This window comes from Sinocyclocheilus grahami, unplaced genomic scaffold, assembly GCF_001515645.1.
Source record: "Sinocyclocheilus grahami isolate Dianchi unplaced genomic scaffold, SAMN03320097.WGS_v1.1 scaffold1078.1, whole genome shotgun sequence".
NCBI classification, from domain to species: Eukaryota; Metazoa; Chordata; class Actinopteri; order Cypriniformes; family Cyprinidae; genus Sinocyclocheilus; species Sinocyclocheilus grahami.
The window spans coordinates 482,695-496,851 of NW_015506257.1; the positions used below are offsets into that span (position 1 = coordinate 482,695).

Genomic DNA, 14,157 nt, shown 5'->3' on the forward strand with positions numbered 1-14,157 from the left:
GCCACGTTGTAGGTTGTGTGTTCCTCCCTGCCCAAAGAAAACGTTATATCACGAGTGGGGATACACACAGCCTGTGCGTGGTTTGCTTGGGAGCGAAGCATAGTTGTTACTGCCTTGCTTCGCTCTCAGAGGGGTCTCTTTGAGGAGGGAGCCTTCACTAGCGTTCCTCGCGGTGCCAGCCCCGCTTTCGCCGAGGTGGAGCGGCGGCTGTGCTCGTGGGTTTCGCGTATGGATCTGCTTCCTAATCACCAGATCCAGCGCCCGCTCCCGGGGTTTCAGAAGCCCGCGCTGCGGTCCTTCCCACCGGGGAGAGGGTGCGACGCTCCGCCTGTCTTTCTCCGAGGAGATTGATACGGAGGGCGTCAAAGAGCTCGCCAGTTGCACAAACATCAGTTACACTAGCATATTATGCCTGATAATATAATGAGCAGCATTAATAGGGAGCGGAGCTCGCGCAGTCGGCTCTCGGGGGGCGGATTGTGTTTTTTCCACTGTTAAGCACGCCGCTCTCGCCGGGCATGCTCCGAGGAGTGTGTCCGTGCCTGTGATCTTACGATTGCGGTCCCGCTGCTGCTGAGGCACGGCGGCGACTAAGAACGCGGAGATCGCTCATGATCTAGCAGATGGGTTGGAGACGGCTCTTCCTATCTCCACCCGTGTTCGCTAGATCTAGAGCTCGTTCTCGGGGCTTGGAAGCCCGCGCTGCGGTTCTTCCCACTCTGTGTGAGTGCTGCGGCCCTCTTTCTCTGAGGAGATTGATGTTGTTCGTGTGACTGAATGGCGCACGCGCAGCGAATATATTACATTTAGGTTTTTGATGTGAATCTTACTACACTAGACCGTATTTACTCATCTGGTTGTTTGATTGCATTTAATTCTGAGAAATAAAATGAAGTATTTGTCTGACTACGATACTAAGATGCTCGCTACCTCGCTATCATGAGCAGCTAGTTCGGCCGTCCCCTGTCAGTGTGCCGCTTCAGGGCACCGAACTAGCCGTTCTGGGCACACCAGAGATCAGTCTCGAGAGACTGATTCCCTTAGTAGATTATTTAGCAGCGTGGACGCTACTGCCAAATGTGTCTCAATGGGTCCTGCGTACTGTAGAAAGATGCTACAGAATCCAGTTCGGTTCTCATCCGCCTCTATTCAACGGGGCCCCACACTCTAGTGGGTCCCGAGCAGGCTCTGGTATTAGAACAAGAAGTAGTTACTCTCTTAAAGAAGAAGGCCATCGAGGTGGTCCCTCCGCACGAGACCGACTCCGGGTTCTACAGCCGGTACTTCATTGTTCTGAAGAAGGATGGGGGGTTGCGTCCTATTTTAGATCTGCTCCTATTGAACCGCTCAGTCATGCGACTGAAGTTCGGCACACTCGCACTCAAACAGGTAGTGTCTCAGACCAATTCCGAGGACTGATGTGTCACGATCAATCTAAAAGATGCACATATCTCCATCCTTCCTCATCATAGGAAGTTCCTGAGGTTTGCTTTTGGGGGCAAAAGCCTACTAATACTGCACTCTCACTCCACACTTTCACGACTCAACCACATCGACGATTGGTTGATATTAGCTCAGTCTGATCCTTGTCGCCGCGTATGCTAGCGACGGATGCATCCCTCACTGGTTGGGGTGCGTCATGAGTGGCCACCCTACCCGCGATCTGTGGAGTGGTCGCCATCTGATGTGGCATTCAATTGTCTGGAGATGCTGGCCATGTTTCGAGTTCTGAAACACTTTCTACCAGACCTAAGAGGTCACCATGTGTTGGTGCGCACCGACAACACAGTGGTGGTCTCTTACATCAACCACCAGGGAGTTCTGCGTTCACGCCCCTTGTACAAGCTGGCGCACCAGATACTTGTGTGGTCCCAGGGCAAACTCCTCTCGCTGAGAGCAGTTCAAATTCCTGTGCATCTCATTATGGGTGCAGACATCCTGTCGAGGCAGGGGCTGAGGCCCGGGGTATGGATGCTTCACCCCGAGGTGGTGAAGCAGATATGGAGAGTGTTTGGCCAGGCTCAGGTGGACCTGTTGCGACTCATATGATATCACACTGTCCCCTCTGGTTCTCTCTGACTCATCCAGCTCCACTGGGGCTGGATGCCATGGTACAGACGTGGCCGAGGCTTCGTCTGTATGCCTTTCCTCCGATTTTTCTGCTCCCGGGAGTTCTGGAGAGAGTGCGCCAGGACGGGGCCTGTCTATTGTTAGTATCCCCGTTCTGGCCGGACCGAGTTCGGTCTCAGGCCTGATTTCTCTCCTCGACGGCGCTCTATGGGAGATTCCCGTCAGGAGAGATCTCCTCTCACAGGTGGAGGGCACGCCCCCGCCCGGAGCTGTGGAAGCTGTGGGTGTGGCCTCTGAGGAGGCACAACTCATAACTTCCAGTCTCTCAACTGAGGTTGTTGAGATTATCATCCATCCAGAGCTCCCTCTATGAGGAAACTGTATTTCTGCGGAGACCGCCAGCCCGACCCAGCTAACTGCCCGATTGGTACAGTTCTGGAGTTCCTGCAGGCCTGTTTATCCGCAGGGTTGACCCACTCCACCCTAGAGGGCTTCGTGGCGGCCACTGCGGACAAGAAGACACCCTCTTCTTACACGTTTCCTCTGCGGTCTGCTGAGGCCGAGGCCTCCGGCCAGAGAAGCTTAGGCTAAGTGGTGGATCAGGATGCTATTCCATAGCGTCCCGCTCAGCTATTGGACTGATTTCACATGTTATTCAGAGCGTGGTCACAGAAGGCGTTCCCCTAGTGTTTTCTGACGCAGCGTCTCATTCCCTCGAGGAACCAGGGTTACATACGTAACCTGAGAAGTTTTTCTCCACATAGTTATTTTATTTGGAACAATAAAAATATGAAAAATATTAGGCTTTTTTCATAATTGGTTTGATAAAAATTTACTTTAAGTCAGTCAACTTTTATATGCTCGTGGTGCCCTTTTCACTTATGAACATTGTTTATTTTGCTAATATATAAAAATGTCACTGTCTGTTTAGGCTGAGGGAGATTTGCATCAAAATAATGCTCTAATATGAAAAGTATGTATACTTGCTAAATATTCTGTTTTTGTTAAACCATTGAAGACTAAACATCAGGCACATCATATTAAGTGCTTCTTTCATCTGTTGCATGGATCTGTTTACTCATGACACACTGACCTAAACCATATGTAATTTCAGATGATGGAAAATGAAGACATACCAACAACTTTGGGTAGTTTTTGTCTCCTCAGAGGGATTCTGGGGAGTTTGGTGCTGATTCGACTGAATCCGCCGCAAAGGATTATTTTGGCCTTCTTGCTGTTGGTGGAGTTTTCCTGGTCAGGGCTGAAAGAGGAAGGGTGACGTTAGACCAACATTACACTGATTAGAAATGCATATTGTAGATGTGTGTTAGTGTAGATCAATAGCCTTCTAGCATGAACGGCATCGAGATTGTAGATATGATGTTCAAATTAAAAAGGAATAGATGGATACATTTGCCTCACGGGCAAACTGAGGAAATCTAGGCTCAGTTGGTCTTTACGTTCTGTAGTTTTCCAGCCATTTAGAAAAGGTGGAAAGTTTAAGAAAACAGCCGAGTGTGATTTCTAGAACACGAGAGTCTTGAGTTTTCCTGACTGACCACGGAGAACAGAGGAGGCTTTCACTTCAGCGAACTGTGAACAATTCTGATGACAGGCTTTGTTAAAAGATGATTTTTGCCAGGGGTGTAAGAGCAGAGTGAGTTTGAGGGAGACACAAAGGACACGTTCACACCGTCGATGCAGAATATGGCCGTTTTACATCATGAAATACGGTTACATTCACACATAGTTTGTACAGTGTGAGCAGAACCACTCCAGATTAATTGTTTAAAGCTGTTATATTAATTATGACAAAACTTCAAAGAATCATTGAAGAAGCGTGACAAAAAAAAAATGTATCACGGTTTCCACAAAAATATTAAGCCGCACAACAATTATTTAAACTTTGATAATACGAAATCAGCATATTAGAATGATTCCTGAAGGATCATGTGACTGAAGAGTGGAGTGATGATGCTGAAAATTCAGCTTTGCATCACAGGAATAAATTACATTTTGTAATATATTACAATAGAAAATATCTTATGCAGTAGTGGTGAGCATAAGACCTAAACTTTTGAACAGAAATGCATTTGAGTTTAAACTAGTATTTCTGATTATTTAATTAGTAAAGGGATATATCTGACACTCTAAATACTCTACGTGCTTTGAATTTTCTTAAATTATAAAGTGTAGCATATAAGTTCTGCAAGTAGTACTGCCTCAAACTCACGCTACTGGTTTAGCCCAATTTTGACATCAAACCACTCAAATAATGAAAGTGTCCTATTTACAAATGATTGGAATTCATTAACATACACGTTCACCTATCAATCCACAAAAATATTAAGCCGCACTACAATTATTTAAACTTTGATAATACGAAATCAGCATATTAGAATGATTCCTGAAGGATCATGTGACTGAAGTATGGAAGCCCGTTTCCGCCACTAAATAAAAAAATATAATTATAAATTACATTTTGTAATATATTACAATAGAAAATATCTTATGCAGTAGTGGTGAGCATAAGACCTAAACTTTTGAACAGAAATGCATTTGAGTTTAAACTAGTATTTCTGATTATTTAATTAGTAAAGGGATATATCTGACACTCTAAATACTCTACGTGCTTTGAATTTTCTTAAATTATAAAGTGTAGCATATAAGTTCTGCAAGTAGTACTGCCTCAAACTCACGCTACTGGTTTAGCCCAATTTTGACATCAAACCACTCAAATAATGAAAGTGTCCTATTTACAAATGATTGGAATTCATTAACATACACGTTCACCTATCAAATCTGAGGTTTACAAAGCATCTGTGAATCCGGAGGAGTTGTGAAAGTCCAGTTTAAATGCCAATTACTTATATGTGACCCTGGACCACAAAATTCATTTATACAGTCATTTATACATCTGAAAGCTGAATAAAGAAGCTTTCCATTGATGTATGGTTTGTTAGGATAGGACAATATTTGGCCGAGATACAACTATTTGAAAATCTGGAATCTGAGGGTGCAAAAAAAAAAAATCAAAATATTGAGACAATCGCCTTTAAAGTTGTCCAAATGAAGTTGTTAGCAATGCATATTACTAATCAAAAATTAAGTTTTAATATATTTACAGTAAGACATTTACAAAATATCTTCATGGAACATGATCTTTACTTAATATCCTAATGATTTTTGGCATAAAAGAAAAATCTATAATTTTGAGCCATACAATGTATTTTTGCTACTTGGTCTCATGGCACTTTTTAGCGAGTCGCGAAATACGTACCAATAAGTACATTTCACTTTTTCTAAAATAAATGAACACTAGAGGCAGTAAAACACCTTTTATTCCTTTTCACACAAATTTTGAGAGTTTTGATTAATAAAGCATAATTTTCACACAGTTACTTAAAGAATATCATGTTATGACTTCAAAACAATATTAATATGCTGGGAGATTTGAAAACTGATGCTTTTGAACGTTAGCATCGCACATATCCAGCTTCATATCTATGGGTTTTCATAGGCGGAAGGTTTGTTTCGGTAGCTCACGGAGTACGGAGATGTACTTGAGAGGCGAGGAGCTCCGGTTCGAATCCCGTGTAACCACGGCTCGACAAAGCAGTTCAAATCTGCATATAAGGAAGTTCAATTGGCACGGTTGCATCAACAAATGTGTTTTTATATCAGTTTTGCATGTGTTAACACTATCGGGTAGGTTTAGGGTTGGGTTTGGTGTAGGGCATATTTCCAACATGATAGAGCATTAACTTTTAGCGACAGTCCCCGGATATTTGAATTCTGAACCACCGCAATACGTACCAGAAGCAACATAATAAAAACACAGCAATACGCACCTATTTTAACGTAATAAAAACGTGCTAGGGTTCACGAATTGAACCAGTGTTTTAGCGCCACTTTAGTGGACATTTCTCTTTGAAACTGCGGTGAAACGTGCAGTAAGGTACGTAAAGACAGTGTTGCACAAAAAGTGCAAAGAGGTATGTATTTTTATGAGATCAGGTTGTATTTTTGGCTATTGCTACAAAATATACCCCAGCGACTTAAGACTGGTTTTGGGGTCCAGGGTCCAGTGTTGGGGAAAGTTACTTTTAAAAGTAATGCATTACAATATTGCGTTACTTCCTAAACAAGTAACTAATTACGTTACTTAGTTACTTTTTATTGAAAGCAATGCGTTACATTACTTTTGCGTTACTTTTTAAATCTGGGCAGGGCTTGCTTGTTTGCTTTTAATATAAAAAGTTCTATTTTTGGCAAATATAAAAGCCTTTTCACACCAAAAGCTATGGAACGATATTCCGGACAATTTTCAAATAGAATAGCAAATTGTATTTTCAATTAAGGTCAGCAGCAAATTGGTTAATAAAATGGGATTAAATACATAAAGGATATTTGTATTATTTAACATATTTAATTATTGCAGCTTTGCATCATATTCCGGGTTGCTTTTAACTGTTTTTATTAATTTTGAGGAAAACGAAATCTGTTTTTTTTTTGTGAGTGCGATGAATTAAAGCATGTTCACATTTATTCTGGAACTAAAGTAACATCTTCTGATTTCTCTCAGCATGGGGACAGGAGAGCTTTCAATCAATAAATGAGAAAAAAAAGTAACTTGAGTTACTTATTTGAAAAAGTAACTCAGATATTTTCTTGTAAATTAAAAAGTAATGCGTTACTTTACTAGTTACTTGAAAAAAAGTAATCTGATTACGTAACTCGCGTTACTTGTAATGCATTACCCCCAACACTGCCAGGGTCACATATTTGTGAAAGTTTAATGAAAGAGGCCTTATGTTTAAACTCTTCCTAAAATCTAAATGACCATCTAATAGTTGTCTTTGTGTATTAAACTGTAATTGGAGAAATTATTCCAACCTTTAGCTTTTAATTCAGAAGGTTGGGACTTTGTAAGAACTGGATTGAGAAACTTACTTGCGGTTGTCTTTGTTGCTACAGAGGAAGCAGCAGCACAGCAGAGAGAGAAGAACCACCAGCAGGAATGTCACCAGCGTTCCCGCAGCTATTACTCCCATCCGCTGATTAGGATCTGAGAGAAAGTGAGACAGAAGTTGAGTAAAGTTTGCAATTTACCACAAAACTCACATGTGTATTCAGTTGTTTCATTTAACACAGCCTTTTTCAGGAGAGATGGAGGCCGTTCAGTGAAAACATGGCTGTACAAATGTTAATGCAAAAAGCAGTTTCTTTTGCCTACGCGACAAATCTTATGGATTTTTAAAGAGAAATAAACCCTTTTAGTCTTTTTAAGATAGTGATACTGATGACTACACAATGGCACAACTGACCAATCAGAATCCGTATAAATAACCAAAGAGCCGTATAATAATTTCAGATATGTTCTAATCGATACTAAGAATAATTTCATGTTGCATCATTGCAAACGTTGTTTCACATTAAACAGCTTTTACATTTCCTTGAATTTTGCCTACTAAAGAACGTTGTACAGAAATGAACCAAAATGTCCTTGCAATTACCACACCAGTTCAGGAGTTTAAGAGCTAGCAGTTGTGTCCTGTGATATGCAGGACTTCTGCCAGTGGCTTGTTTGCATCTGTTGCCAACAGGCATTATCACTGGAGCATAAAGTGTGGCCATTTGGCTCTTGCGTTCATAAACAAAGACAATGTTGGGATGCTTAATTTGGCACTGGTGAGAATGAAGAATTTCAGCTGTTGGACTCACTGTATTTTTTGTCTGGATTGTCCAAGGCCAGTTATTAGCCCAATAATACATAGTGAAATAATTACTGGCCTTGGATAATCCAGACAAAAAATATGGTGCATCCAACATGTGTAATCTTTATATTTAAGCAACTTCAAAGTCCAAAAGTGAAACTTAAAGTAAACCCAGATCCAGACCCATCCAGCAGGCCATAAACTATGTACGTAACACAGTTTATCAGAGGCGTTTGTTTATTTAAAATGCATTTTATATCTGTGTGCCAATTGTACTTTTGGAACAATTTTAAAGGAATACTTCACCCAAAAATGAAAAAGAAAATGCAATAAATGTATTCAACAACAGGTCATCCAAGATTTGAAAAAGTTTGCTTTTTCATCAGAACAGGTTTGGAGAAATTTACCATCACATCACTTGCTCACCAATGGATCCTCTGCAGTGAATGGGTGCCGTCAGAATGAGAGTTCAAACAGCTGATAAAAACATCACAATAATCCACAAGTAATCCACACCACTCCAGTCCATCAATTAACATCATTTGAAGTGAAAAGCTGTGTGCTGGTAAGAAACGAATCTATGATTAAGGCTTTTTAACTTTAAATCATCGCTTTTGGCCAAAATGCGAGTCCATAATAACGCTTCCTCCAAGAAAAAGTCCATCTCGTGTTGTCCTCACACATCACAATCCACCGACATATTTGTTTAGAACTGTTTTCACTTGTAAACGGTGCTTGATCTGTGCATAATTCTCTCCTGATTCAGACGAGATGACTTTTTCACTGAAGAAAACAATATTATGGATACAGGCTTAAAGTTAAAAAAACGTCTTGATGGATTTGTTTCTTACAAACATGCAGCTTTTAATTTCACAAGACGTTAATTGATGGACTTGGAGTCATGTGGATTATTGTGATGTTTTTATCAGCTGTTTGGACTCTCATTCTGACGGCACCCATTGATTGGCAGATGATCCACTGGTGTGCAATTCATGTAATGCTAAATTTCTTTCCAGTGAAGAAACAAACTTATCTACATTTTGGATGGCCTGAGGGTGACTTCATTTTCAGCAAAAGTTCATTTTTGAGTAAACAGAAATATTATTTTCAGCTGAACCCAAATATTCCTTTCATAATATTTCTTGTGCAAACATTTGCTACTCGAAAGCCAACTGAAAACAGTTAAAGCATAATAACTGATGACAACTTATTTGACTCTCTGATTTGTGCTCTAGATTCTGTCACAAGCGTGGAGCTCAGTCCGGGTGTAGTGTGGGGTATGGGCCCATGAAAGCACAGCTGCATTCAAGGAAGGCCTCATTGAGGTCGGCCACAATGACATCATTACTGCTTTCACTCAGGTCCCTGTGAAACCTCTGCTGACCCACACCTTTTCTCATTACTGTCTCTCTCTCTCTCTCTCTCTCTCTCTCTCTCTCGCTCTCTTCCTGTAGTATTTCTCTCAGCTGTGTGAAACAACCTCGTCTCTCACTAACTCGACGAGCAGGCAGGAAAAGAGCCAAAAAACACAGCCGTAAAACTCCACTCTGGAAACACCATCAGGGCCGCCATGTTAAAACTGCTGCTGTCTATGGCAGTGACCTACATAGTGAGGACTATGCAGGCATGTTACCAATAGCAACTGTGTTTTTATTTGCCTGCACAGCAACTTTCTCATAGATTTTTGAAGGAAAACAAATGATTTTTTACCTCATTCCTTAATCCAGGAATGACCTTAATCCAGTAATATTGAAGATTATGGTGCAATAAAGTTAATTAACTTTATAAATTCACTTCTCAAATGAAGAGTAGTGAGTAATGACTTGAATTTGGGGTCTCACGCAAAGCAATCAAATGGATTTGACGACTTTGCATAAAGCACACAAATCATATGTATTGGCAAAAATACATATGTTTTTTTATCAGCATCCTAGCTACCGATTTTATGTTCTGTGAACGTTTTTATTAGGTTATGAAAATGCTATTTTCCTTGATTATTCAGATGTTTTGGAAAACAGCGTGTTTTTGTTAAAATATATTAACACTGATAAAATAAGATAAACAGACTTGTTTTCAGAGAATATATCTTGTATTTTTCTTACCCCATTGGCAAATATTTAGTATTGTTTTAAGCATAAACCTAACAAAACTTTTGCTTAACACGACAACAATTACTTGTCAATAGGGTAAGAAAAATATGGAAACACTTTACTTAAAGCCTTTATATATAATGTATTATCAAAAAAAAAGTTTTATTCCTTGTAATGCACCTTATAATGTATTATATGATCTCATGAATAATTGTAATTTAACATTATAAGACTCTATTCATTGCTATATCTTTAGAAAGATTGCATTCAAACGTGACAAACAAACCTTCAAATATTATAATACATTTTACCTTTGGTTACAATTATTTATGAAAAGATATAATGCAATACAATGTACATTATGAATACCTTATACTTAAATGCATTATATATAAAGGTTTTAAGTGCCAAAAATACATTTCATTATTCATTTAAATATATTCTCTGAAAACAAGCCGCCTTGTAAAGAATTATTTATTTTAAGGATGTTTGGATGCTTTAATGGAAAGCAAAACAACATTAATGGTTAAGAAAATGATTTTTTGAAAGACTTTAATGGTATTTTTTCCCCGTCCTGTTTGGAACTTCTCCTTTCCTTATCCTTTTTTGCGCACCATTGACGAAAACTGTTTAGCCTGGAAAAATCAAGGTGGCTGTAATACAATGCATATTGCGTATAATGATCATGACGTGATGTCATGCTGCATTTGCTGTATTTAAAATCGTCTCGTTCCACTTTTAGTAACCGATGTCCTCACAAATCCGTGAGTCAAATGGTTGAATCTTGAGTTGACCTTGGCGTCAACTGGGCAGCTATTTCCCCCCTCCCCTTTACGTAATGGAAAATGTGACTGATGTTGGACCCCACAAGTATGTCTCAACACTATAGGAGTTCTGCTGAGTCTCCATAGCAAATGAAATAACAGAAAGCTCAAGAAGTTACATTTGCTTTTCCCAAAGAGAGGTAGGACGGGTTTCTTACATAGGTTGCAGGCCCCTGACACTGGGTTGCAGTTCTTGTCATGACAGGGACAGGTCTGGGCACAGTTCACTCCGAACTGACCAAACTCACAGGTCAGGTTGCAGCTAAAATGAAGAGAAATACAAAGAGCACATACAAAACAGTGATGAAAAGAATCAGTATAAGCACTGTGTACATAGCAACAGGAGTTTCCAGTGAAAATGGAACAAGGTAGTTCCAGGCAATTATGTTGATATTGGAAATGCATGAACAGGGAAGAGGAATTTAGCATTTGCAAGGAATGAAACAAGAACAGATTTTCTCATTTAAATAAAAGAAGTAAAAATGAATTCTGTTTTAATGTGTTCTCTGATCTTGTCTTTCAGATCTTCGATCAAGTGATGTTTCATCAACCGAAGATAAAGGTGTGATATGATTCATGTGCATTGTGTGGTCCGTATTAGAATAATTTCCAATAGTCTTTAATGTTTAGTGACTGGTTTCACTTGACAGATAGTGTGACGAGTCGGCTGCCTCCCCCTAATTATCAGCATCACCCCGTCCCTTAATCGCCGCCCTTTGCCAGGCTCCCGACGGGAGTGGGTGCGTGAGAGAGGAGGGGCGTTGAAATAGCTAGGGCTGGCGGCGTGTGATGGGGCACACCTGAACCGAATGGAGCCTCATCACCGCCACTGTTTAAATTCTGAGCGCGCCTCTCCTCGGGAGACCGGTCTCTTCCCCGTGCATGCACGCTGGTGTCCTCGTGGGTCCAGGAAGTGTGCATAGAGGGACTCCCGTGCCGCCAGAGTCGTGAGCTACCGGACCCACGGTCCGGACAAGAACCGCACCCGTTACACGGCTGTCGGGCCAGGATGCCGGGCCGTCTAGTCCCTTCAAGCGCCGTGGGCCAAGGCGAGAAGGATGTAGCCGTTGGAAGAAGCTGCCGCCCCTCGCGCCCTGACTGGAGAGGGGATCGCGTGCGGCTGCCGGACTCCGGCCCTTACCTGGACACTTCCTTCCTGATCACTGCCCTTGCCTGCACGAAGCCCGCAACACGACGAGGACACCAGATCCCCTGTTTTATTTTGGACACTTTATTCCCTTTTCTGGACACTGTTTTATCTTGTAAATAAAAGCCTTTCCGAGGCCTGATGCCATACCCACAGTGTCTGTCGTTTGCTCGTCCCGTGACAATAGGTTAAAGATAGGTTTGATCAAGTGAAATAAAAGTTACTGAAGGAACAATTTGCAGTTCAGAATGCAGAAATTACAAGGATGTCATCACTAGCCATTTTAGATTTGAAGGCTGAATATTCTAACAATTTGTGTTTGTTTATTTCATTTTTCAAAAGTTTGAGATCAGTAGGATTTTTATTTAAATGTACTTAATACTAATTTGATCAAAAGTATCAAAATTGATCATTTTTTTAAATGTATTAAGAAATAAATAGAAATCTGAATCTATAAAAATGTCTATTTGAAATAAATGCTGTTTTTTAACTTTCTATTCATCAAACAGTCCTGAAAAAAAACCTATCAAGGTTTCCACAAAAATATTACATTACAACATTGATAATAAGTAATGAATGTTTCTTAAGCAGCAAATCAGCATTTTAGAATGATTTCTAAAGGATCATGTGACTTGAAAATTCAGATTTGCCATTACAGGAATATTTTTAAATAAAAATAAAAAGTTTAAAACCAACCCCCCAAAAAACAGAAATAAAATAAAAATTATGTAATACTGAAATTATCTTCTGTACAAAGTTTAAGTGAAATCTGAACATTTAAGTGATTCAGACTCATTAATCAATATTAATAAGTCTTGCAACTGTAATTATTAGTGCTGTCAAATGATTAATCGTGATTAATAGCATCCAAAATAAAAGTTTTTGTTTACATAATATATGAGTGTGTACTGTGTATATTTATAATGTATATATAAATACAAACACATGCATGTATATATTTAAGAAAAATATGAAATATAATAATGTAAATATATAAATGTATATACATGTAAATATTTTCAAAATATATACTAAGTTTTTGTTTACATAATATATGAGTGTGTACTGTGTATATTTATAATGTATATATAAATACAAACACATGCATGTATATATTTAAGAAAAATATGAAATATAATAATGTAAATATATAAATGTATATACATGTAAATATTTTCAAAATATATACTGTATGTGTGTGTATTTATAAATACATAATCAATAAACACAGTACACATACATATATTATACAAACAAAAACTTTTATTTTGGATGCGTGATTAATCGTTTGACAGCACTCGTAATTATACCCAACAGAGTATCAAAAATGCTTTCCTTCTGTTATAAGGGCAAATATATGCTTTTCCTCACAAAACATACACTTATGTGTTTATGTGATACTCCCCTGAGTATCACCATGTCTTTCTGCGATGGACATGTTTAGTGTCTCGATTTACAAAGAATCAATGCATATTTAACCATTTTTGGTGTCCTATTTAGCAAGGTTTGCTCTTTAAACCATTTAGCATGAGTCTTTGGGTTTTTCTGTGATTCATTGGTCAATGAAAACAGGCCTAGATATCAAGATGACCTACATTTGTGCATGACTCAGATGTGACTTACTATGTCCCATAGAAGCCAGGGTCACAGAGACACTCTCCTGTGGCAAAATGGCAGTCTCCGTTAAAACAATGGCTGCAGTCTTTTTCACAGTTTTCTCCATAGGTTCCGTTAGGACAGCGCACCTCACAGCTGAATACAGAGAGAGAGAGAGATGCAAGGAGAAAGAGGTAGAGGTTATACAATTGGTCAGTTCAAAGACTATTTCAGTTTTCATCAAAATAATCTAAAAAAAAAAATACTTAAGGAGCAACATATAAAAGTTTCAGAGGTGAATTCACTAAAACTTTGTACACTTCCACTTTTGGGAATGATATTTCATAGCAAAAACCTCTTTTTTATTTACTAATCACGTGCAATTTAGTGTAATCAAGCTGGTTTACAGCACCATTATAACTCTTAATTGAAAATATCAGTATTATAGACTGCTTCATTCATAAAAATCAGCAATATTTGCTTGTTAACATTTTATTTATTTTTTTATTTTATTTATTAATATTTACACTACATTCAAATGATTTTTTTATTTAAGTGTTATTAATACTTTTATTCAGCAAGGATGCGATTAAATTAATCAAAAGTGACAGTAAAGACAACTGTGTCAAATACATTTCAAACTATTTTCAACATTGATAATAATAAGAAATGTTTCTTGAGCAGCAAATTATGTGACACTAAAGACTGGAGTA

At 39.1% G+C, this 14,157-nt stretch overlaps 1 protein-coding gene across 1 annotated transcript in view; it reads right to left on the reverse strand.

The window, feature by feature from the left end:
* scarf2 (scavenger receptor class F, member 2) overlaps positions 1-14,157 on the reverse strand; it is a 42,455-nt gene that overhangs the window by 16,264 nt on the left and 12,034 nt on the right. Inside the window, exons 6-9 of the mRNA XM_016251954.1 lie at positions 13,472-13,600; positions 10,860-10,963; positions 7,024-7,138; positions 3,207-3,331 (exon numbers count right to left, since the gene is read on the reverse strand). Coding sequence (XP_016107440.1) covers positions 3,207-3,331; positions 7,024-7,138; positions 10,860-10,963; positions 13,472-13,600 — 473 coding nt within the window. The remainder of the gene's footprint in view (positions 1-3,206; positions 3,332-7,023; positions 7,139-10,859; positions 10,964-13,471; positions 13,601-14,157) is intronic.